This window comes from Protomyctophum bolini (assembly GCF_963924005.1).
Source record: "Protomyctophum bolini genome assembly, chromosome: 6".
NCBI classification, from domain to species: Eukaryota; Metazoa; Chordata; class Actinopteri; order Myctophiformes; family Myctophidae; genus Protomyctophum; species Protomyctophum bolini.
The window spans coordinates 48,463,852-48,488,492 of record NC_137867.1 but is presented as its reverse complement, the minus strand read 5'-3'; the positions used below and the strand labels follow the sequence as shown (position 1 = coordinate 48,488,492).

The following is a 24,641-nucleotide window of genomic DNA, read 5'->3' as shown; positions in this document are numbered from 1 at the left end:
CCCTTTTGGGTCTGTCCGACATTCTGATCCCGATTGTCGTGAGTCCTAGCACTAGCATGTCTGAGAGGTCATTTTGACCTTTTTATTTATTTTGAAGTCGATTATCTTTGAGCCCTTCTTTCAGAAGGATCCCCATTCCATCATCTCAGAAATGTTTGACATCTGAAATAAATTCTAAATAATGAATTTAAGCACGTGCTACTTGTGTCTCATTTTACTTCAGTCATTTATTTGATCAATAACATATTATTCTAAAAAAAAATCTCTATTGATTGATTGTTGATTTATTGATTGAAGTTTCTATTTGGCGGTGGGGGGGGGGGGGGGGGGGGGGGGAGTTAAACATTGGGACACGTTGGCTGTGTAATTAGCAAAAAGTCATACGACCAAACATTTGTATTAATCACAAATCTAAATCCTTGAGACTTCTTGGGGCTGTATTTTGAGTGTCTTATAAGTACCAGGTCTTATTCCCTATAACTTGAGTAAACTAAAGACCTGGAGGCGTGGTCAATGCTCTTTGGCCACTCAGAATAGCCAAATGGCATTGATCACGCCTCCAGGTCTTTAGTTTACTCAAGTTATAGGGAATAAGACCTGGTATACTTAAGACAGGCAAAATACAGCCCTTGAAGTCCAAGACCTCTAAAAGCCCCCCCCAAAAAAAACATTCTAGATCAGTCCCTGTGGCTTCCATCCCAGTGGAGCGCTGCTGTATCCTAAGAGAAGACATTCTTGGGTTGTTGACTCCTCCTCTAGCTTGGCTTTCTCTTTGCGTAGGCACACGTGTAAAGGACAGCTGCAACACACAGAACAGTGTCCTTCAGTATCATGGAGGATTCTGTAATGTTAATAGTTTACAGTAGGCCTAGTGTTATAGGGCATGGGTATGAGGCAATCTGAGGCATCTGTAATGCCATGTTGTAGTATTGTTTTGTAGTCATTGACATACGATATCATCCTGATGACTACAAAACAATACTACAACATGACGTAACGATATCATCCTGATGACTACAAAACAATACTACAACATGACGTAACGATATCATCCTGATGACTACAAAAAAATACTACAACATGACGTAACGATATCATCCTGATGACTACAAAACAATACTACAACATGACGTAGCAATATCATCCTGATGACTACAAAACAATACTACAACATGACGTAGCGATATCATCATGAGGACTACAAAACAATACTACAACATGACGTAACAATATCATCATCCTGATGACTACAAAACAATACTACAACATGACGTAGCGATATCATCCTGATGACTACAAAACAATACTACAACATGACGTAGCGATATCATCCTGATGACTACAAAACAATACTACAACATGACGTAGCGATATCATCCTGATGACTACAAAACAATACTACAACATGACGTAGCGATATCATCCTGATGACTACAAAACAATACTGCAACATGACGTAACGATATCATCCTGATGACTACAAAACAATACTACAACATGACGTAGAGATATCATCCTGATGACTACAAAACAATACTACAACATGACGTAGCGATATCATCCTGATGACTACAAAACAATACTACAACATGACGTAACGATATCATCCTGATGACTACAAAACACTACTACAACATGACGTAGCGATATCATCCTGATGACTACAAAACAATACTACAACATGACGTAACGATATCATCCTGATGACTACAAAACAATACTACAACATGACGTAACGATATCATCCTGAGGACTACAAAACAATACTACAACATGACGTAGCGATATCATCCTGATGACTACAAAACAATGACTACAACTTGAGTAAACTAAAGACCTGGAGGCGTGGTCAATGCTCTTTGGCCACTCAGAATAGCCAAATGGCATTGATCACGCCTCCAGGTCTTTAGTTTACTCAAGTTATAGGGAATAAGACCTGGTATACTTAAGACAGGCAAAATACAGCCCTTGAAGTCCAAGACCTCTAAAAGCCCCCCCCAAAAAAAACATTCTAGATCAGTCCCTGTGGCTTCCATCCCAGTGGAGCGCTGCTGTATCCTAAGAGAAGACATTCTTGGGTTGTTGACTCCTCCTCTAGCTTGGCTTTCTCTTTGCGTAGGCACACGTGTAAAGGACAGCTGCAACACACAGAACAGTGTCCTTCAGTATCATGGAGGATTCTGTAATGTTAATAGTTTACAGTAGGCCTAGTGTTATAGGGCATGGGTATGAGGCAATCTGAGGCATCTGTAATGCCATGTTGTAGTATTGTTTTGTAGTCATTGACATACGATATCATCCTGATGACTACAAAACAATACTACAACATGACGTAACGATATCATCCTGATGACTACAAAAAAATACTACAACATGACGTAACGATATCATCCTGATGACTACAAAACAATACTACAACATGACGTAGCAATATCATCCTGATGACTACAAAACAATACTACAACATGACGTAGCGATATCATCATGAGGACTACAAAACAATACTACAACATGACGTAACAATATCATCATCCTGATGACTACAAAACAATACTACAACATGACGTAGCGATATCATCCTGATGACTACAAAACAATACTACAACATGACGTAGCGATATCATCCTGATGACTACAAAACAATACTACAACATGACGTAGCGATATCATCCTGATGACTACAAAACAATACTACAACATGACGTAGCGATATCATCCTGATGACTACAAAACAATACTGCAACATGACGTAACGATATCATCCTGATGACTACAAAACAATACTACAACATGACGTAGAGATATCATCCTGATGACTACAAAACAATACTACAACATGACGTAGCGATATCATCCTGATGACTACAAAACAATACTACAACATGACGTAACGATATCATCCTGATGACTACAAAACACTACTACAACATGACGTAGCGATATCATCCTGATGACTACAAAACAATACTACAACATGACGTAACGATATCATCCTGATGACTACAAAACAATACTACAACATGACGTAACGATATCATCCTGAGGACTACAAAACAATACTACAACATGACGTAGCGATATCATCCTGATGACTACAAAACAATGACTACAACATGACATAACGATATCATCCTGATGACTACAAAACAATACTACAACATGACGTAACAATATCATCATCCTGAGGACTACAAAACAATACTACAACATGACGTAGTGATATCATCCTGATGACTACAAAAAAATACTACAACATGACGTAGTGATATCATCCTGATGACTACAAAAAAATACTACAACATGACGTAGTGATATCATCCTGATGACTACAAAAAAATACTACAACATGACGTAACGATATCATCCTGATGACTACAAAACAATACTACAACATGACGTAGCGATATCATCCTGATGACTACAAAACAATACTGCAACATGACGTAACGATATCATCCTGATGACTACAAAACAATGACTACAACATGACGTAACAATATCATCATCCTGATGACTACGATATGACGTACATGACGTAGCGATAATCATCCACTCCAGACCGGTTCACACGGCAATTTTCTAACACAGACCAGGCTTTCCTCCGAGGTGGAACGCCTGGTGACGCGAGGTTAATACAAATTCCACCATGCGCATAATTCTATATTCATTCAAACTCCTAACTCTGACTCACTGGGGGGACTGGGAGGGAGGCTGGCAGAGAGTTGTGTTAAGTCTGATGCTCATTATCTTGAACACATTTCCAAGAAGACATAATGGTTGTTTTTTACACAAAAAGCTGTTGGAATTAATACATTTAGATCTGGTGTCGTTGTACTTATAGTGTTGATATGGCACACTGACTATCAAGACAAATTGTAAACATGGCACTCCATGTCAAAAAGGTTGCCGGGCCCTGCTGTAGCACATGTGGCTTTCACAGTCTATAGCTTTGAGGACATTTCTACATCATTTCTATACCGCAACTGGCAGCAAATGTATACGTCCGTCCATGGGTTTCTGGGGTTTCATTTTGTACATCCTTACCTGCAAGCGAGGTTGTGAGCACAGCAGACCAGCCTAGTGCGCAAACCACAGGGAAGTAATTTCCGATATCATAGATGGAATAGACGATCATGGCCACCCCACCGAAGACAGCTGAGAAAGGCGAGAGATCGAGAGTTAGAACATGGTTATTCATAGTGGGCATTCATGCATTTAACAGTGCACTTTTTACATTTAGCAGACGCTAAGAGAGGTTTACAGTAAGCAAGAACAACACGAGGTAATACATCACATACAAATAAATAGTCATCAATTAACTATGATAATCAAGATAACAACCTATCGTCATCCGTCTAACAGTAGAATTTCTGTAGAATGAAACTATGAGTATGATACATTATAAAGTGCTGTCCATCCATCCATATTCAACCGCTTATCCGTAGTCGGGTCGCGGGGGCAACAGCTCCACCAGAGAGCTCCAGACGTCCCTCTCCAGAGCAACATTAGTGACTTCCTCCTGGGGGGGATCCCGAGACGTTCCAAGGCCAGTGAGTCGATGTGTTTCCTCCAATAGCGCCTTGGTCTCCTCCCAGTGGGACGTGGTCCTTGGTCTGCCCCGGGGGTCTCCTCCCAGTGGGACGTGATCCTTGGTCTGCCCCCGGGGGTCTCCTCCCAGTGGGACGTGGTCCTTGGTCTGCCCCCGGGGGTCTCCTCCCAGTGGGACGTGATCCTTGGTCTGCCCCGGGGGTCTCCTCCCAGTGGGACGTGGTCCTTGGTCTGCCCCCGGGGGTCTCCTCCCAGTGGGACGTGATCCTTGGTCTGCCCCCGGGGGTCTCCTCCCAGTGGGACGTGGTCCTTGGTCTGCCCCCGGGGGTCTCCTCCCAGTGGGACGTGGTCCTTGGTCCTTGGTCTCCTCCCAGTGGGATGAGCGTTGAGGACCTCCATAGACAGAGTGCCATGTCTAGCTAATATGCTATAAATTGCACAATTTTCGCCTCTGCATACTCCTGCAAGGTCGTCGAGGCAAGTGCTGATTATACTGACAGTGATTCATACTGACATTATACTGACAGTGATCATACTGACAGTGATTCATACTGACAGTGATTCATACTGACATTATACTGACGGTAATTATACTGACAGTGATTCATACTGACATTATACTGACAGTGATTCATACTGACAGTGATTCATACTGACATTATACTGACGGTAATTATACTGACAGTGATTCATACTGACATTATACTGACAGTGATTCATACTGACAGTGATTCATACTGACAGTGATTCATACTGACATTATACTGACAGTGATTCATACTGACAGTGATTCATACTGACAGTGATTCATACTGACATTATACTGACAGTGATTCATACTGACAGTGATTCATACAGACAGTGATTCATACAGACAGTGATTCATACAGACAGTGATTCATACTGACAGTGATTCATACTGACAGTGATTCATACTGACAGTGATCATACTGACAGTGATTCATACTGACAGTGATTACACTGACAGTGATTACACTGACAGTGATTCATACTGACAGTGATTCATACTGACAGTGATTCATACTGACAGTGATCATACTGACAGTGATCATACTGACAGTGATTCATACTGACAGTGATTCATACTGACAGTGATTATACTGACAGTGATTCATACTGACAGTGATTCATACTGACAGTGATTATACAGACAGTGATTATACAGACAGTGATTCATACTGACAGTGATTCATAATGACAGTGATCACTGTAGGTGTCTGAAGAGGTGAGTTTTCAGACTATGTCTCCATAAAGGACCTTTTGCATTAGTACTCCTGCAATAGGTCGTCGAGGCTATAGGTCAAGTGCTGCGGGCTTAGACGGAGTCTGAACTGAGCAGAGGTGAGTTTTCAGACGTTATACGGCGGAAACTCAGACTCACAACATGACGTCACTGAGCCGCGGTGGTACGCAACTCACCGCTCACCCAAACACATCCCTCTTGTTTTTTTTTTTACCACGGTGGTGGTCACTTTTATCATCTAAAACTGGACTATGAAAGTTGGCCTATATTGGACACGCTCACTAAGGATTTTGCTGTGAATATGCGCGCGCGTGTGTGTGTGCGTGTGCGTGTGCGTGTGCGTGTGCGTGTGCGTGTGCGTGTGCGTGTGCGTGTGCGTGTGTGTGTGTGTGTGTGTGTGTGTGTGCGTGTGTGTGTGCGTGTAGAGTACGACTCACCGGAACCAAAGAACAGAATCCCTGCAGCCAACAGGTTGATCCCCTGGCAGGAATGACAGCACGACACCCCAACGATGACGCCCAGCAGGTTGACCCCCGTCAGCAACGGGATGATGAAGCTGGCATCGTGCTCCATTGTTGCTGGTGGAGGAGACGGACATGGAGAATCACCAGTGAACATAAGATAAGTTTACCCTACAGGGTAACTGGACTAAGGGTACTATGTTTACCCAGGGTAACTGGACTAAGGAAAGGAAAGGTACTATGTTTACCCAGGGTAACTGGACTAAGGAAAGGAAAGGTATTATGTTTACCCAGGGTAACTGGACTAAGGAAAGGAAAGGTACTATGTTTACCCAGGGTAACTGGACTAAGGAAAGGAAAGGTACCATGTTTACCCAGGGTAACTGGACTAAGGAAAGGAAAGGTACTGACGGACTGACTGACTGACTGACTGACCGTATTTTAATAATGCCCTACTACTTCATCATTTTATGTCGCACAAAAGTTAGCGGAGAAAATAGCCGAGCTTTTATAGATCTGCTACTGTTGGCTATTTTTTTTTTACTGGAATCCTGAAAGGTATAACGTTTTTATTTCATCTCAAATGCATTTTAGTTATACGTATGTTACCTTAATGAACTTAAATACAAATTTACATTGGACACGAAAAAGACAAGGAATACAGATGTAATACTAGTCATTAAGATACTGATATGGACTGAACTAATTAAAGCGGGTTATGTTTGCGTGTTTGGAATTGTAGCAATAATAGGACAGTAATCCGATATTAACCTGTGGGGAAATATTCAGTTGTCAATGTATGCCTTAGCCTTTGGTTAGACTGGATTAAGGTTGGTGAGGGGTGTGTTAAAACGACCGGATTAAGGTTGGTGAGGGGTGTGTTAAAACGACCGGATTAAGGTTGGTGAGGGGTGCGTTAAAACGACCGGATTAAGGTTGGTGAGGGGTGCGTTAAAACGACCGGATTAAGGTTGGTGAGGGGTGCGTTAAAACGACCGGATTAAGGTTGGTGAGGGGTGCGTTAAAACGACCGGATTAAGGTTGGTGAGGGGTGAGTTAAAACGACCGGATTAAGGTTGGTGAGGAGGTGTGTTAAAACGACCGGATTAAGGTTGGTGAGGGGTGCGTTAAAACGACCGGATTAAGGTTGGTGAGGGGTCCGTTAAAACGACAGGATTAAGGTTGGTGAGGGGTGCGTTAAAACGACCGGATTAAGGTTGGTGAGGGGTCCGTTAAAACGACCGGATTAAGGTTGGTGAGGGGGTGCGTTAAAACGACCGGATTAAGGTTGGTGAGGGGTGCGTTAAAACGACCGGATTAAGGTTGGTGAGGGGTGCGTTAAAACGACCGGATTAAGGTTGGTGAGGGGTGCGTTAAAACGACCGGATTAAGGTTGGTGAGGGGTGCGTTAAAACGACCGGATTAAGGTTGGTGAGGAGGTGTGTTAAAACGACCGGATTAAGGTTGGTGAGGGGTGTGTTAAAACGACCGGATTAAGGTTGGTGAGGGGTCCGTTAAAACGACCGGATTAAGGTTGGTGAGGGGTGCGTTAAAACGACCGGATTAAGATTGGTGAGGGGTCCGTTAAAACGACCGGATTAAGGTTGGTGAGGGGGTGCGTTAAAACGACCGGATTAAGGTTGGCGAGGGGTGCGTTAAAACGACCGGATTAAGGTTGGTGAGGAGGTGTGTTAAAACGACCCGATTAAGGTTGGTGAGGAGGTGTGTTAAAACGACCCGATTAAGGTTGGTGAGGGGTGTGTTAAAACGACCGGATTAAGGTTGGTGAGGAGGTGTGTTAAAACGACCGGATTAAGGTTGGTGAGGGGTGAGTTAAAACGACCGGATTAAGGTTGGTGAGGAGGTGTGTTAAAATGACCGGATTAAGGTTGGTGAGGGGTGCTTTAAAACGACCGGGTTAAGGTTGGTGAGGGGTGCGTTAAAACGACCGGATTAAGGTTGGTGAGGGGTGAGTTAAAACGACCGGATTAAGGTTGGTGAGGAGGTGTGTTAAAATGACCGGATTAAGGTTGGTGAGGGGTGCTTTAAAACGACCGGGTTAAGGTTGGTGAGGGGTGCGTTAAAACGACCGGATTAAGGTTGGTGAGGGGTGAGTTAAAACGACCGGATTAAGGTTGGTGAGGGGTGCGTTAAAGGGACACTTCACCCTTTTTCCATGACTTTAGAAGCTTTAGATCACTTTCCTGGAGGTATTTCTGTGTGTAATATGTGGTTTTAGATATTTTAGATTGTAGCAGTGAGACTGTTGTCTCTGATGTCATGGACACTGGTCTCACTGCCTTCCTGGACTACAATTCCCATAATTCTTTGGTGCACTGCTCCTCCTTGTGGATAGGGGGGAGAGCTGTCTTACTGAGACAACATGTAGTCCAGGAAGGAAGTGAGCCCAGTGTCCATGACATCAGAGACAACAGGCTCACTGCTACAATCTAAAATATCTAAAACCACATATTACACACATAAAGACCCCCAGGAAAGTGTTCTAAAGCTTCTAAACATCATTAACATATATTTTTTTGCAAAAAGGGTGAAGTGTCCCTTTAAGGGTTGGGAGAGGGTTAAGGTTTGGTTTAGCCTGTGCTGCCCCGTGGGAGGTTCGACAGGAACTAGCATCATGTAATTTAATGGCGGGTCTGAACTACGTTATGTACATGCGCGAGGCGTGCACAGAACTTACGGATTTGACTGAACGCCACGGGGAGAATCAGGATTGCTCCGGCGACGGCACAGAGTAGACCTCCCACCACACATTTGTACATCTTGGGTTGAGACGGAGAGCACCGTCAGAAGAGCTACAGGAGACACAGGGTGGATTAACACATATTTAAAGCATATAGAGTTATAGACACAGCTTTTGAACACATCAAGTGATTGTGATCTATGAAAGGAAAGGAAAGGTACTATGTGTTTACCCAGGGTAACTGGACTAAGGAAAGGAAAGGTACTATGTTTACCCAGCGTAACTGGACTAAAGGAAAGGTACTATGTGTTTACCCAGGGTAACTGGACTAAGGAAAGGAAAGGTACTATGTTTACCCTGCAGGGTAACTGGACTAAAGGAAAGGAAAGGTACTATGTTTACCCAGGGTAACTGGACTAAGGAAAGGAAAGGTACTATATGTTTACCCAGGGTAACTGGACTAAGGAAGGGAAAGGTACTATGTTTACCCAGGGTAACTGGACTAAGCTCAAGAACTTGTTTACAGCCAGGCCCTGTAGGTAGGGGTTCAATGCCTTGCTCAAAGGGCACTTCAGCGGTGGTAATTTTAACGTGCCGGTCCGGGGATACGAACTATAGCGACCTTCCGATATCAAGACCGCTCCGCAAACCGTTCGGCCACCACTGCCTCATCTATCCCACAGCAAGCATTACTATACAAAACAAGACAAACATCTAAAGCTCAGTGAGGCTCCACATGACTACTGTACAGTCAATGTCATACACTAGTAAATTAATCTACTACAATTCCTATACTTGTATAGTGTGTGAACACGCCGTGCGATTTCCGTGAAACGCACACACGCGCTCTCACACACACACACACACACACACACACACACACAATAGTTGCAACCGTACCGTTACAGAACCGGAGCCTGCTGGGCCTCGTCTCGATTATTCTGCAGCCGCCACACGACACGCTTCTGACGTCCAAGGAAGAGAGAGAGAGGGAGAGAGAGAGAGAGAGAGAGAGGGGTCCCTCGTCAAACAAAGCTTCAGTTGTTGCAACAACAGAAGAGGCATAGTCAGGTCAGAGACAGACGTGCCATTATCACTGGAATTATACCCCCTGATGTCGGATACTGGGAGGGAGGGAGGTCACCGTGTCGGCTGTAGTCCAGCCCAGAGAGGTGTTTGGGGAGAGAGAGAGTGCCGTCATTGAGGGGGCAGAAAACGGCCCCGCTCTGCACGTGGTTCATGTACGCCATTGGACTGGCCCCATGAAGTGAACGGTCGTAACTCTCTCATCTAAAACGGCGCTATAGGCCAGCCCACATAGTGCAGCGGCCATCACTCGCATGTCACTGACGTGTCTGTCAAAAATCAGGTTCCCCCGAATCATGCTTCCAGACCAACGTAGGTTCCTACTGTAGTGTCTTCACATGGGACCATGGGGAATGCCAGTGATGAAGGTTCTACTGTAGTGTCTTCATGGGAATGCCAGTGATGAAGGTTCTACTGTAGTGTCTTCATGGGAACGCCAGTGATGAAGGTTCTACTGTAGTGTCTTCATGGGAACGCCAGTGATGAAGGTTCTACTGTAGTGTCTTCATGGGAACGCCAGTGATGAAGGTTCTACTGTAGTGTCTTCATGGGAATGCCAGTGATGAAGGTTCTACTGTAGTGTCTTCATGGGAATGCCAGTGATGAAGGTTCTACTGTAGTGTCTTCATGGGAACGCCAGTGATGAAGGTTCTACTGTAGTGTCTTCATGGGAACGCCAGTGATGAAGGTTCTACTGTAGTGTCTTCATGGGAACGCCAGTGATGAAGGTTCTACTGTAGTGTCTTCATGGGAATGCCAGTGATGAAGGTTCTACTGTAGTGTCTTCATGGGAACGCCAGTGATGAAGGTTCTACTGTAGTGTCTTCATGGGAATGCCAGTGATGAAGGTTCTACTGTAGTGTCTTCATGGGAATGCCAGTGATGAAGGTTCTACTGTAGTGTCTTCATGGGAATGCCAGTGATGAAGGTTCTACTGTAGTGTCTTCATGGGAACGCCAGTGATGAAGGTTCTACTGTAGTGTCTTCATGGGAACGCCAGTGATGAAGGTTCTACTGTAGTGTCTTCATGGGAACGCCAGTGATGAAGGTTCTACTGTAGTGTCTTCATGGGAATGCCAGTGATGAAGGTTCTACTGTAGTGTCTTCATGGGAATGCCAGTGATGAAGGTTCTACTGTAGTGTCTTCATGGGAACGCCAGTGATGAAGGTTCTACTGTAGTGTCTTCATGGGAACGCCAGTGATGAAGGTTCTACTGTAGTGTCTTCATGGGAACGCCAGTGATGAAGGTTCTACTGTAGTGTCTTCATGGGAATGCCAGTGATGAAGGTTCTACTGTAGTGTCTTCATGGGAATGCCAGTGATGAAGGTTCTACTGTAGTGTCTTCATGGGAACGCCAGTGATGAAGGTTCTACTGTAGTGTCTTCACATGGGACCGTGGGGAATGCCAGTGATGAAGGTTCTACTGTAGTGTCTTCACATGGGACCATGGGAATGCCAGTGATGAAGGATTATTTCTTCATTGCTGGGATGTGTAAGTTAAAACACACTGGCCAGATAATTCATATTCCACTGCTGGCCTGCTCGATGTGCAGTGGCGTGCACAGACATTTAGAGGGGCAGGTGGTGCTCAAGTGAAAAAAAAGGGAACCTTGTGCAGCATATTTTGGGGCGGGAACCCATTTTGGTGCTTTAGCTATTGAAAAATAGCAGATCTACAAGCTCATAGCGTGCCACCGAGTGGCGCGCTACGAGCTTGTAGGTCTGCTATTTTTTTTATATCAAAGAACCACTGACATAGAAACATAGCTTTAGATTGTGGGGGGCCTAAATAATATAGTAGAAGCGTTTATCAAGATTTGATCAATGTCACCATGGTCCACACACTACACATTGAGAAAAAAAAAAAAACTTTTTTTTTACAGTACATCCACTGTCGATGTGCCTACAAAATGGAAACTAAACACGGTGAAGCAGCTTTATGCTTCTACGGGCCGACGGCGTGGAACAAACTCAGACTCTGTACCTTCGACAGACAGGCAGCCTCTTGTTATTTAAAGCACTTGCTTTTAGTTGAGCTTTTAAAATCCTTGTTATTCATGTGCAGTACTGTATTGCCTTACTGTATTGCCTTATTCTCTGCTATTATTTAGATTTTTTGTTAAATGGCTTTACTTTACATTTTTCTCCATTGCTCTGTAAAGCACTTTGAGCTGTGTTTTATGTCATGAAAGGTGCTCTACAACGTAGATTGTTCTTTTTTACTGCGGCTACTTTGAATGTAAATGTTTAGCAGGAAGCATTTCTCAGTCACCCGTTTAATCAACCCGTTTGCAATAATCTGTGAGACGTCAACACACACACACACACACACACACACACACACACACACACACACACACACACACACACACACACACACACACACACACACACACACACACACAATAATTAACTTGTGTAATGTGCACATATCCAACAAAATAAGTTAAGTTATGCTTGTATTTTCCTTGCATTATATAGCATTCTGCCAGACCCATTTAGTCAATGAAAAGAAGTTCACATTTCAGTGGACGTTTTCTGTGCTTTAATTTCCATTCTATATTTTACAGCTGCTGGGATCCACTGTGCATAACTATGATTCATATTCAAATTCATCACAAATATGCCTAGAAATATATCCTTGAGAATGCTGGTTGAATAACGTGTTCCTTCCACGCGCTACGTCCAACCAGGGAAACTCCCCCCTGTCAGGTTGTAAAGGAGCAACTTGGACACTCAGGCATGAAGGAAGCATGAGTTCAAGTCCGTTGCTCTCCCCTTGTCCCCCATATATGGGGACTAGGTTGCTCTCCCCTTGTCCCCCATATATGGGGACTAGGTTGGTCTCCCCTTGTCCCCCATATATGGGGACTAGGTTGGTCTCCCCTTGTCCCCCATATATGGGGACTAGGTTGCTCTCCCCTTGTCCCCCATATATGGGGACTAGGTTGGTCTCCCCTTGTCCCCCATATATGGGGACTAGGTTGGTCTCCCCTTGTCCCCCATATATGGGGACTAGGTTGGTGGAGGGTGTGTAGAGCCCAGGATCACATTAGATGATTGACACAGGGGTGAAAAATGGGTTACAAAAATCGTGGGATAAAAAAAAAAAAAAAGCGGTTTCAGTGGAGCGCTGCGTGTCCTCTTCATCCTAACGGTCTGGTGTGGTTGGTCTCCCTCTAGCGCAGCGGGCTCGTCTTCATCCTTTTGTAGGCATTCATGTAAAGGATAGCTGCGAGAGACACAGCGACCCCCCCCCCCCCCCCAAAAAAAGAAGAGAAAATGATGTGTGTTATTGTATAATAACAGTATACTCTTCTAAAACATGTGGCTTGTATTAGTCTATAGCTTGGAGGCGAGGCCTAGCTGGAGAGACTGTGGTCCTACCCCCCCCCCCCATGAGACTTACAAATCCCAAATGTTTATAAAAAAATCCCAAATGTTTGTAAACAAATCCCAAATGTTTATAAACAAATCCCAAAATGTTTATAAACAAATCACAAATGTTTATAAACAAATCACAAATGTTTATAAACAAATCACAAATGTTTATAAACAAATACCAAAATGTTTATAAACAAATCCCAAATCCCATGAGACTTGGTCCTACCCCCCCGACCATGAGACTTACTACAGGTCAACTGGAAGTGGTCCTACCCCCCCCATGAGACTTACAAATCCCAAATGTTTATAAACAAATCCCAAATGTTTGTAAACAAATCCCAAATGTTTATAAACAAATCCCAAAATGTTTATAAACAAATCACAAATGTTTATAAACAAATCCCAAATCCCATGAGACTTGGTCCTACCCCCCCGACCATGAGAGAGATTTCTACTGCAGGAATAACAGGCAGCATTTGGCTTCAAATATACAGCCAACCGTTCTAAAAGGGCTCTTTCATAAAACGATTTCAACATCCTGTCAACTAATACGACATGTTTTAAAGAGCCCTGAAGACATATAACAGAGTCAAATCAAGGTAATGTAATCATAATCATCAATCATTAATCATCAAAAATGTTATGACTAGCAACTGGTCTTCATCAGGGCAAGTATGTATACTATTCTATTAAGTAGGCCTATAATATATATGTTTTCCTTATTTTAATCAAAGTGGAAAACAGAAGAAAGCCGCCAGCACTCTTAATTAGGGCTGTATTAAGTACCAGGTCTTATTCCCTAACTTGAGTAAACTAAAGACCTGGAGGCGTGGTCAATGCTCTTTGGCCACTCAGAATAGCCAAATGGCATTGACCACGCCTCCAGGTCTTTAGTTTACTCAAGTTAGGGAATAAGTCCTGTTACTTAAGACACGCAAAATACAGCCCTCAATGTCCTTTTCACAAAATTATGCTTTATTTCAGTGGTTCCCAAAGTGGGGTCCAGGGACCCCCAGGGGTCCTTGAGGGAGTTCCAGGGGGTCCCCAGCTAATTGCTAGCTAGTTGCTAGGACCCTAATGGGTCTATTTGGTTCTATTTGTATATACTCTCAAGAGGTAAATAAACAGTGATTTTACAATATAAATTGGGGGTCCCAGAGATAGAAATGCCATTAACTGGGGCGTCTTCAGGTCAACCCATGGGGGGTCCCTGGCCTATATTTTCAAACGGGGGGTCCTCGGGCTACTTAGTGTCAATGTGGGGGTCCTTGACGTTTGGGAACGTCATGGGAACTTTGGGAACCACATGCTCTATTTACCGCGAAACAAACAGCGGACGCGTTCCGGCCAAATGGGCCTTCCTCTCCTTTCAATAGACGGATGCTTTACAGATGCTTTATTCTCGTAAATTCAACACAAATATAGATATCAATATAGATATACACTTTAACCCATTTTGGGCGGGAACCCCTTTTGTTGTTTTAAGCTATTGAAAAACAGCAGATCTACAAGCTCATAGCGCGGCACCGAGTGGCACGCTATGAGCTTGTGTAGGTCTGCTATTTTTTGAGTTTCAGTTTTTAACTCAAATCTTTGCTTCTGGGGAGGGTCCCTGGAACAACATATTTTCAGATGGGGGCCAATTACATATCATTTTTGGGGTCCTTGACATGAAATATTGAGAACCACTGATATAAAAACATGAGGTTTTTCAGAACAAAATACATTTTAAAAATACATTTCCTCCTCCATCCTTACCTGATAGCGAGGTGATGAGCACAGACGTCCAGCCCAGTCCGCAGATCAAAGTGATGTTGTGGCCGACATCCTTGACGTTGTAAATGAGCATGGCCACCACGCCAAAGAACGCTGAGAAAAGGTGATTCACAGGATTAGTGTTGAATTGGACCCACTCTCTAATAATGGTCCCTTTTTGGACCGTCAGGGTTCCATTTGCACCTTCTCACAGAGGATATGGTGCAGCCGCTTGTGAGAAACAAGCTTCTAAATGATCTGAAACCCGTCACTTTTTCCTGCCTTGTTCTCCTTAACAAACCCCCCCTCCCTTCTTCATGACATGATGGGGAACTATATTATGCACAAAATATTTCACCCACTTTTTTACTTGTAAAACTGTGATGTATGACGATAAACGAATGACTGATTTTGCTGTGAATATGCGTGCGTGCGTGCGTGCGTGCGTGCGTGTGTGCGTGCGTGCGTGCGTGCGTGCGTGCGTGCGTGCGTGCGTTGCGGAGACTCACTGGAAGCGAACGCCAGAATCCCTGCGGCCAGCAGATTCATCCCCTTGCAGGCATGACAGCACGACAGCCCAAAGACGATGGTCAGGACGCTCATCCCCGTCGAAAACACGATGAAGGTTGTATTGTTGTCTGGTGGGAGGAGAGACAGACAGACAGACAGACAGACAGACAGACAGACAGACAGACAGACAGACAGACAGACAGACAGACAGACAGACAGACAGACAGGCAGGCAGACAGACAGACAGACAGACAGACAGACAGACAGACAGGCAGGCAGGCAGACAGACAGGCAGGCAGGCAGGCAGACAGACAGACAGACAGACAGACAGACAGACAGACAGACAGACAGACAGACAGACAGACAGACAGACAGACAGACAGACAGACAGACAGACAGACAGACAGACAGACAGACAGACAGACAGACAGACAGACAGACATGGAATTAAGAAACCATGGTATCCTGGGTTCCATCCTAATAGAACCATCAGAGACGGTATCCTGGGTTCCATCCTATAATAGAACCATCAGTGACGGTATAGCCTGGGCCTGCACGAGTGGGAGTCCCGGGTTCAGTCCCCGCTTCCGCGCAATGCTACACATGGTTTCCACCGCCACGGCTGCGTGAATGGGTGAATGTCAATTGCCCAATCTATATGTAAAGCGCTTTGGACTAAATCGCTATATATATATATATATATATATATATAAATGCACCATTTAAGCTGCATTTAACGTCATGAAACTGAATTAACCCATTCTGAACGGGAACCCATTTTGGTGTCAGCATCATGTCGTGCTTTAGCTATTGAAAAATAGCAGATCTACAAGCTCATAGCGCGCCACCGAGTGGCGCGCTATGAGCTTTGTAGATCTGCTATTTTTGAAAAATCGAAGAACGACTGACATTTTTTAGAATCTGATCTCAGGTCAGAATGGGTTAATCAGACCAGTGTGTGTGTGTCCCAGTGGAAACCTCGTATGAATCTGATCTCAGGTCAGAATGAGTTAACCACCGACTATGTTGGTGAAGTATATACTCACGGTTTTGATTGACAGCCACGGGGAGCATCAGGAAGGCTCCTGTGACGGCACAGAGTAGACCTCCCACCATGCATCTGTCCATCCTACTGTACGTCCAGAGCACCGGCCGCCGCACGCCAACAGGAAGCACCGGCCGCCGCACGCCAACAGGAAGCACCGGCCGCCGCACGCCAACAGGAAGAGGTATAGGTCAGAGAGCACCGGCCGCTGCACGCCAACAGGAAGAGGTTTACAGTTCGTACGGGACATAATAATCGTGACAAATATGAAACGCACGAGGCACGCTCAGTGTCGCTCACACACTTTTTGAAGACGCATCAAGTCATTAGTCATTGGGCCCAGTGTTGATTTAGTCATTCAGTGTTGATTTAGTCATTCAGTGTTGATTTAGTCATTCAGTGTTGATTTAGTCATTCAGTGTTGATTTAGTCATTCAGTGTTGATTTAGTCATTCAGTGTTGATTTAGTCATTCAGTGTTGATTTAGTCATTCAGTGTTGATTTAGTCATTCAGTGTTGATTTAGTCATTCAGTGTTGATTTAGTCATTCAGTGTTGATTTAGTCATTCAGTGTTGATTTAGTCATTCAGTGTTGATTTAGTCATTGGGCCCAGTGTTGATTTAGTCGACTGCCTTTTTTTCACAGAGGAAAAACTAAATGGAAAATAAATGGAGTGGACACTAAGCTATGATGACTAAAACCAAGACTAAATATTATATATTATTATTATTATTATTATTGTTATTATATATATTCTAATGACATACGCAAGCTTTGGTGCCGTGTAAGTCTGCCTCCAAGCAGGCGTACACATTGGTCAAAATCCAGGGACGAAAAAAAAAAGATTGATGAATCAGAGTGTTAACGTGGGAAGTTTGCATAAATGTGCATACGTCCAAAATATGAGCTGAAACGAAGCTTTAGGTGAATGAGGCCCATCAACGACGTCGACTCTGTGGGGGCTATGGGGCTACAGCCCCCATGAAGAATTAAATAGCCCCTTTTAGCCCCCATGAAGATTTCCGTGGACATTTTATATTAACATTACAGACCATTAGACCATTTGGGAAATAAATAAATCCGCGGCGGCGGCCTCGCTCCGCTCGGTTGCGACAGTCCCCCCCCCCCCCCCCCCCCAACGCAATTCTGTAGCCTACCCAAAGTACCAGTGAAAACATCAACTTCTTTTTTTCCACCGCTGCGGGGGGGCTGCGGGGAGGCGGGGCTGCGGGGAGGCAGGGAGGCGGGGAGGCGGGGCTGCGGGGAGGCAGGGCTGCGGGGAGGCGGGGCTGCGGGTAGCCCCCATGAGGATCATCAGAACTCGACGGCACTGAGGCCCATTGTGATCTATATCCAACACACACAGAACAACCATCCAATGAATGTGACTCCTGCCCTGTCTAGTAGCCTACAGCGGTTCGGAAACTTCTCACAGCGTTCTGAGCTTGTAGATCTGCTATTTTTGGTGAGGAGATTGGGAGAAAAAAGCAAACGCACAAAGTACAGTGCATTAAGTTAACTCAGGTCCATTTGACCAGTTCTGTGGCACGCCTGGACGTGTATGACGGGCCCGGGTCTCGGAAACCCACTTTGAGAAACCCTGCACTAGTACACGCAAAACTACTACAAGTATACAAGTATAGGCTACAGAGCACCGAAGTCCTGACGTAACTCGCTCATCCCTTCGATTCCCCTGGTTCGCGGAAAGTAATTTCTCTATGGAGAATAATATGGGGTGATCTTAATATCGTCTACTATAAGCGTTGTGGTCCAAAAATAAACAAGCTGTCTCGGCGTTATTGTCAGGGAGGTGTCTCTGTATCGTTTGCAACAGTCAGTCACTCATATATGATACAGTCTGCTTCTAGCGAAAATATAACTAATTCAGCAGCAGTAACATTAGCGTTTTCTCTCAGTCAGTTGATTCTTCACATCCATATGAGTGAAGCGGCCGGGGTGACATGTTTATTTTTCAAACACAGTTCTTATATGAGGCGATCTAAAAATCCTCCTATGGCGATTTCAATGCAACTAAAAAAATACATGAACCTGGGGACTGACGCCCTCTACTGGAAGTGACGTCAGACGTCGGTGCTCTATAGAGTACGAGCACGTGTCACTGTTTGAACTGTTGCCATCAGGCAGACGCTACAGAGTGATCAAGTCCAAGACCAACAGATTCAGTAACAGCTTCTATCCCACAGAGTTGCACTCAATGCTGCTAAGAAAAATGATCTGTTGCTGCGACACTTTTTAGTTTTCTCTGCGATCTTAAGTGCAATGAGGGCTTGTTGTGCGATAACAGCTGAAATGACATGTTTGTGCATTACTAGTGCTGCTGGGGTCAGTGTGTTTTGTTTTAGCTTGTACACAGTATGTAGTTTTGTGATATGATGCACTGATTGGGTTGGCACTTTTAATTTCCTTGTACACGTTGCAATGACAAATATAGATCTATCTATCTAAGTAGAGGCTATACTGCTCTTAACCCATTCTGACCGGGCACCCATGTTGGTGTTAGCATCATGTTATGCTTTAGCTATTGAAAAATAGCAGATCTACAAGCTCATAGCGCGCCACCGAGTGGCGCGCTACGAGCTTGTAGGTCTGCTATTTTTGAAAAATTCGAAGAACGACTGACATTTTTCTAGAATCTGATCTCAGGTCAGAATGGATTAATCAGACCAGTGTGTGTGTCCAGTGGAAACCTCGTATGAATCTGATCTCAGGTCAGAATGGGTTAATTATTATGACGGAACAGAAGAAGGGTATCACATTCCGAACCCTGATGAATTGGACGACAACACTAAACGTTGACACATCGATTGTATCGTGCACCCACTGCACACTAAACAAAGTGGAAACCGAGCTACACTTCCTAACCATCTGTCCATTATACCAAGACATCAGAGACACATACTTCCCACAGATTACAACCAACCACACACGGAGATTTTGAAAACATGACCAATGACAAAAAACTCCCATATCTGCTGGGCTGAAGTACAACAATGTGCAAAACACAGCAGCAAAGATTTGTGAGTTGCTGTGAAAGGAGAAGGATATCAAATGGAACACAACCACCCTACACACTAAACCCAAGCGTTTAGGTTATAAACTGTTTTAAACACATAATTTGTAACACTTTTTAAACGTGTCACAGTGTTTAGATTATAAACAGAAGAACATGTTTAATCCCTGTAACACTTTTTAAACACATAAACGTGTTTAGTTTTTACAATCAAAGTCAGTCATATAGGTGTTTAGAATTTGAACACTAGGTGTTCTCGTGAGGTGTTTGAGTGAACTCGTGTTCTACTGTATTGTATGAATATTAATAAACACTTGGCATTTTATTATTACACACATGGTGTTTAGGTTTAAACGCGTCACATGTTCCAGGGATTTACAGTGTAAAGACTAATAATTGTGTATATTCCTGCACTATACCTGCATCGAGTGATCTTGGTACATAGAAGTTGATCTATTGAAGATTCTGACCTTCAAAGTACATCATTTTTGTTTTGATTGTATCGCTGTATTGTTGTATTGTTCTTTCTGCTTTGGCAATGTAAACGTATGTTTTCTCATGCCAATAAAGCCCTTTGAATTGAATTTAATTGAATTGCATCGTCAACTTATAACAATAATTGGTCTTATAACAAAGATGTTTTCTTTGAAACGAACACACAGAGCCCAGCATCAACGCCCAGTATAAACAGTCTGCAAAGACACATTCAAGTTAGACACATACAGGAGGCTACAGAGGATGGTTAGACACATACAGTAGGCTACAGAGGATGGTTAGACTGTAGTAGGCTACAGAGGATGGTTAGACACATACAGGAGGCTACAGAGGATGGTTAGACACATACAGTAGGCTACAGAGGATGGTTAGACACATACAGTAGGCTACAGAGGATGGTTAGACACATACAGTAGGCTACAGAGGATGGTTAGACACATACAGGAGGCTACAGAGGATGGTTAGACACATACAGTAGGCTACAGAGGATGGTTAGACACATACAGTAGGCTACAGAGGATGGTTAGACACATACAGTAGGCTACAGAGGATGGTTAGACACATACAGTAGGCTACAGAGGATGGTTAGACACATACAGTAGGCTACAGAGGATGTTAGACACATACAGTAGGCTACAGAGGATGGTTAGACACATACAGTAGGCTACAGAGGATGGTTAGACACATACAGGAGGCTACAGAGGATGGTTAGACACATACAGTAGGCTACAGAGGATGGTTAGACACATACAGGAGGCTACAGAGGATGGTTAGACACATACAGTAGGCTACAGAGGATGGTTAGACACATACAGTAGGCTACAGAGGATGGTTAGACACATACAGTAGGCTACAGAGGATGGTTAGACACATACAGTATAGGCTTCAGAGGATGGTTAGACACATACAGTAGGCTTCAGAGGATGGTTAGACACATACAGGAGGCTACAGAGGATGGTTAGACACATACAGTAGGCTACAGAGGATGGTTAGACACATACAGTAGGCCACAGAGGATGGTTAGACACATACAGTAGGCTACAGAGGATGGTTAGACACATACAGTATAGGCTTCAGAGGATGGTTAGACACATACAGTAGGCTACAGAGGATGGTTGCCGTGAATACATTTGAGCCAATCAACCAATATAGATAAGGGTCAGTAAGTCTGGTAAATTACACATTATTATTATTATTATTATCATTACAACAACAACTGTACCGTTACAACACTGGAGCCTGCCTGGCCTTGCCTTGGTTCTTCTGCACCATGTTCAGGGAATAGAGAGAGAGAGAGAGAGAGAGAGACAGAGAGAGAGAGAGAGAGAGAGAGACAGACAGACAGACAGAGAGAGAGAGAGAGAGAGAGATATCCCTGGTCAAACAAAGCTTTTAGTCTCCACAAAGGGGACGGTCAGCCCGAGACAGACATGTCATTATCACCAGCGGTCACTCTGATGGTGTGTGGACGGCAGTCCCCATGGTGTCACCTAGTGTCCTAGTCCACTGTCCTAGTGTCCTAGTCCACTGTCCTAGTGTCCTAGTCCACTGCTTATCTCACCTAGTGTCCTAGTCCACTGCTTATCTCAACCTCGCCCAAAATAATCATAATTCTGAACTGGGGACCTCTCCCACAATTGGCCCTCAACTAATTTATGTATAGAAATAATGGAGAGAACAGTATAGGCCTACTATTTACGGGTATCAAACTTAGAAATAAACTTGTGTGCAACAAGCAGTTTTTAGAAACATGAACAGGTTGTTCGGAGATGTGAACACATAGCCTAAAGATGTAGACTCTATAGATGTATTCATCGGTCAGAATCGATAAGTATACGAGAGTCTAAATCTTATAGGCTAGTGAATACAGGGAAGTCCTGAAGAGGAACTTGATCTGAGTGAAAGTGGTGTAAAAATGACTTTGTCCACTTGAGGGCGTGACAGACCGCAGAATGAGAACAGAGGCACCCTGAGGTGGCTAAGCATTTTCAACTTGACCTGATCTGTCTGTCTTCATCACAATCAGCAGTTTGCTATACAGTGCTACATAGTATACAATGACGCTAAAAGTATTACACAAAAAGACCCAACTTAAGGGATATATATTAGGGATATATATTAGGGATAGCCACAGGCTTCACTCCAGAGGGCCACTACATTTCCACACTCACTCCAGAGGGCCACTACAGTTCCACACTCACTCCAGAGGGCCACTACATTTCCACACTCACTCCAGAGGGCCACTACAGTTCCACACTCACTCCAGAGGGCCACTACAGTTCCACACTCACTCCAGAGGGCCACTACAGTTCCACACTCACTCCAGAGGGCCACTACATTTCCACACTCACTCCAGAGGGCCACTACAGTTCCACACTCACTCCAGAGGGCCACTACATTTCCACACTCACTCCAGAGGGCCACTACATTTCCACACTCACTCCAGAGGGCCACTACATTTCCACACTCACTCCAGAGGGCCACTATAGTTCCACACTCACTCCAGAGGGCCACTACATTTCCACACTCACTCCAGAGGGCCACTATAGTTCCACACTCACTCCAGAGGGCCACTCACTCCAGAGGGCCACTATAGTTCCACACTCACTCCAGAGGGCCACTATAGTTTCACACTCATTCCAGAGGGCCACTACATTTCCACACTCACTCCAGAGGGCCACTATAGTTCCACACTCACTCCAGAGGGCCACTACATTTACACACTCACTCCAGAGGGCCGCTATAGTTCCACACTCACTCCAGAGGGCCACTATAGTTCCACACTCACTCCAGAGGGCCACTACATTTCCACACTCACTCCAGAGGGCCACTACATTTCCACACTCACTCCAGAGGGCCACTACATTTCCACACTCACTCCAGAGGGCCACTATAGTTCCACACTCACTCCAGAGGGCCACTATAGTTCCACACTCACTCCAGAGGGCCACGAGGGCCACTACATTTCCACACTCACTCCAGAGGGTGTCCCGCGATGCAAAGTTTCATTCAATGATTTTAAATGTCAACAATGCAAATACTCATCCAAAAGTAATTGAACCAAACATTGCAGATCTTCAATGTTTTTCCAAAAATCATAAAGAAATCCATAAAGTCAGCAAATAAAAGGGCTTAATGCATTGCTCAAAAAGGTAACACATTAATAAAATGATATCTCTCACCCAACCTTCAAGTCAGGACGGAGGCCACAGCAGGTTCCCCTTTGTCCAAAAGCTCTGAAAGGATTCAGAGCTAAACCCTCAGAAATGTTCCTTGACCAAACTTTTCTCCTTCCAGATCTCATGGTTTCCCGGCCCCACTATTCTGTGGTTTCAATCAATCTTTGACTGTGGTTCAGTATCGGCCTTCAAAAAAAGAGTTTCTTTCACAAACCAACACCAAACGCTCCTTCTGATACATCTAAAATGGCCGCCTCACCTCATGTACTCTTATCCACACTTTTCCTGGGCTGTGTGTGCTCCAGTTCCTGTTGATTTCATTGGATATCATTGGTCATCTGACCAGTTTCATTGGCTTTCATTGGATCAAATCGACAGGAACTGGAGCACACACACAGCCCAGGGAAAGTGTGGATAGATGTTCCTGGTAATTCACTTCCTGGAACTATTGATAGCATGCTTTAGTCCCCACATGCTCAAAACAAAACATATTTTCTGTACATGTCGGGGCTAAATATTCAACCATATGTTATCCAATATATTCCCTTGTTATCACCCAGTAGGCTATGATATGTTTCATTTTCTTTCAATACTCCTACCTGACTGGATATACATTTCTTCACACGTGTAATATTGTGCATGGCAGTATCACACAGTCACTCCAGAGGGCAGTATCACACAGTCACTCCAGAGGGCCTCCTTGCATACTCATACTTCTGTGCATGCAGAAACCTCTGAACGCCTGGCTGTATACTTCATTTTATCTCACACAAAAATAGCAAAAATAGTCAATCTCGTCAAAGCTTGTACTGTAGATCCACTATTTTTGCATTTTTTTTAATTGGACTCCTGAAAAGTAATGCATTTACTTACACTTAAATGCATGTGGTGCCTCACCCGTGTGAAGTGAGGGGCGCTCTTATCATCTAACCCATGTTGCTATGATTAGGTGATGTAATGGTGATGTTATAAACAAACGGTGACAAAACGAACATTCAATTATCTTACATTGTTAATGGCATTTAATGTTTGTGTTCGGGACACGATGACGTAAATGTTCCCTTCATTGTCAATGGCGTTATTAAAACAAAACATTGAACTGAAAACAAACATTAAACCTGTATAATAATATAGGCTCAAAAACATGGTTCTTATAATTGCAATCAAGTAGGTCTAACT

General features: G+C 44.0%; 2 protein-coding genes across 2 annotated transcripts; both read right to left on the bottom strand.

The window, feature by feature from the left end:
* Window positions 1–1,624: 1,624 nt before the first annotated feature.
* Window positions 1,625–10,029, bottom strand: LOC308317419 (uncharacterized protein). The gene is made up of 5 exons (XM_080766400.1): window positions 9,875–10,029; window positions 8,972–9,086; window positions 6,250–6,390; window positions 4,045–4,155; window positions 1,625–2,138 (listed from the first exon to the last, which is right to left on the bottom strand). Exons 2-5 carry the CDS (start codon window positions 9,051–9,053, stop codon window positions 2,095–2,097), a joined length of 378 nt encoding a protein of 125 aa, XP_080622526.1. The 5' UTR covers window positions 9,054–9,086; window positions 9,875–10,029; the 3' UTR covers window positions 1,625–2,094.
* A 3,179-nt stretch (window positions 10,030–13,208) lies between these two features.
* Window positions 13,209–16,883, bottom strand: LOC308316450 (uncharacterized protein). The gene is made up of 4 exons (XM_080765087.1): window positions 16,758–16,883; window positions 15,711–15,839; window positions 15,205–15,315; window positions 13,209–13,294 (listed from the first exon to the last, which is right to left on the bottom strand). Exons 1-4 carry the CDS (start codon window positions 16,837–16,839, stop codon window positions 13,242–13,244), a joined length of 375 nt encoding a protein of 124 aa, XP_080621213.1. The 5' UTR covers window positions 16,840–16,883; the 3' UTR covers window positions 13,209–13,241.
* Window positions 16,884–24,641: the final 7,758 nt, after the last annotated feature.